This window comes from Rhodamnia argentea, chromosome 7 (assembly GCF_020921035.1).
Source record: "Rhodamnia argentea isolate NSW1041297 chromosome 7, ASM2092103v1, whole genome shotgun sequence".
Classification (NCBI taxonomy): Eukaryota; Viridiplantae; Streptophyta; class Magnoliopsida; order Myrtales; family Myrtaceae; genus Rhodamnia; species Rhodamnia argentea.
The window spans coordinates 13,576,314-13,577,646 of record NC_063156.1 but is presented as its reverse complement, the minus strand read 5'-3'; the positions used below and the strand labels follow the sequence as shown (position 1 = coordinate 13,577,646).

The window sequence follows — 1,333 nt, the reverse complement described above, 5'->3', positions numbered from 1 at the left end:
CATAATTTCATTGCATTCCGTATATAAGATTTAGGGCAAATAGTTCGATTCTCCCTCTTTTGCAAGCAGGACGTAGAAGCGACCTTGGAAATTTTACTGTTGTTTACTCTATTTAATTATCACAGTATCAATGAAGAACAATTAAAAAAAAATTAAGAAGCATGGCAAACATAGATATATAACCCCTTGGTCAATTGCTTCTATATATGAAGACACCAGCGCTCTCATATTCTTGAGAGTGTGCATGTAGGTGTACAAAATGCCTCCAAAAATGGCCGTCTTCTTACTTGTTTTTCATCTCCTTGGCCTTCCCATATTTGCCTCAGACCCTGACCCCGTTCAAGACTACTGCGTACCAAACGCTAAATTCGGTGCCGGCCGGACCCCTAGAGTCTCGGTCCTCCCGTGCAAGAACTCCTCCGACGTCACTACCGACGACTTCGTCTTCTCGGGCATGAAGAACTTTGCAGCCAACTTCTCCGAAACCGGGCTTGCCGCCCTCTCCGTGAACCCCACACTGTTTCCGGGGCTTAACACTCTAGGCATGTCCTTCGTGAGAGCCGACCTAAGAGTTGGCGGCATCAACCCTCCGCACTTCCACCCCAGGGCCACCGAGATCGCGTATTTGGTGCGAGGGAGAGTGTACTCGGGGTTCGTCGACTCGTCGAACCGGGTTTTCGCTAGGGTTATCGAGGGAGGCGAGGTGATGTTGTATCCAAGGGGTCTAGTGCACTTCCAAATGAACGTTGGCAACAAGCCGGCGACCATTTTCGGGAGCTTCAATAGCCAGAATGCCGGAACGCAGAAAATTCCGGCAACCATCTTTGGATCCGGCATAAAGAGTGAGCTTCTTGAGAAGGCATTCGGGTTGAGTCCCAGACAGATAGGGCAGATGAGAAGGAAGTTCGACCCCAAAACCACAAGGTAATTGATGTTGCGATCAGTGGACGACAAAGTTGTATGATCTGTTTCGGGTTTTTATTTACTTCTGATATACATATGATATGTTCATGTTGGATGGTACATCATCGCGCTGTTTAAGACAAAATCCCATTACTATTTATAGTTGGTTATGTGAATGTACACACTTACAGTACCTCATCCGATCAATATTTCACTATAGAAACCTCGCTTGAGATATATAATTGCTGCTATTTGGGAAAATTACTCAATCCATCTTAAATCTGCCCTACATGTGATAATTCAGTCCCAAACTTTTCAATTTTTAATTCTAAAATTTTCAATACTACTAATTTAGTCCTAAACCTTTACGCGAAATTTTGATGTAATCGAATTCCAATCACTTTTCACCGAAAAGTGGCGATTCAGTCAT

The 1,333-nt window shown here is 44.3% G+C and overlaps 1 protein-coding gene across 1 annotated transcript; it reads left to right on the top strand.

Annotated features, from left to right (window-relative positions):
• The first annotated feature begins 225 nt into the window (after positions 1-225).
• On the top strand, positions 226-1,093 carry LOC115741951 (germin-like protein subfamily 3 member 2). Its single transcript, XM_030675999.2, has one exon. The coding sequence runs from the start codon at positions 260-262 to the stop codon at positions 926-928; it is 669 nt and encodes a 222-aa protein (XP_030531859.1). The 5' UTR covers positions 226-259; the 3' UTR covers positions 929-1,093.
• The last annotated feature ends 240 nt before the right edge of the window (positions 1,094-1,333 follow it).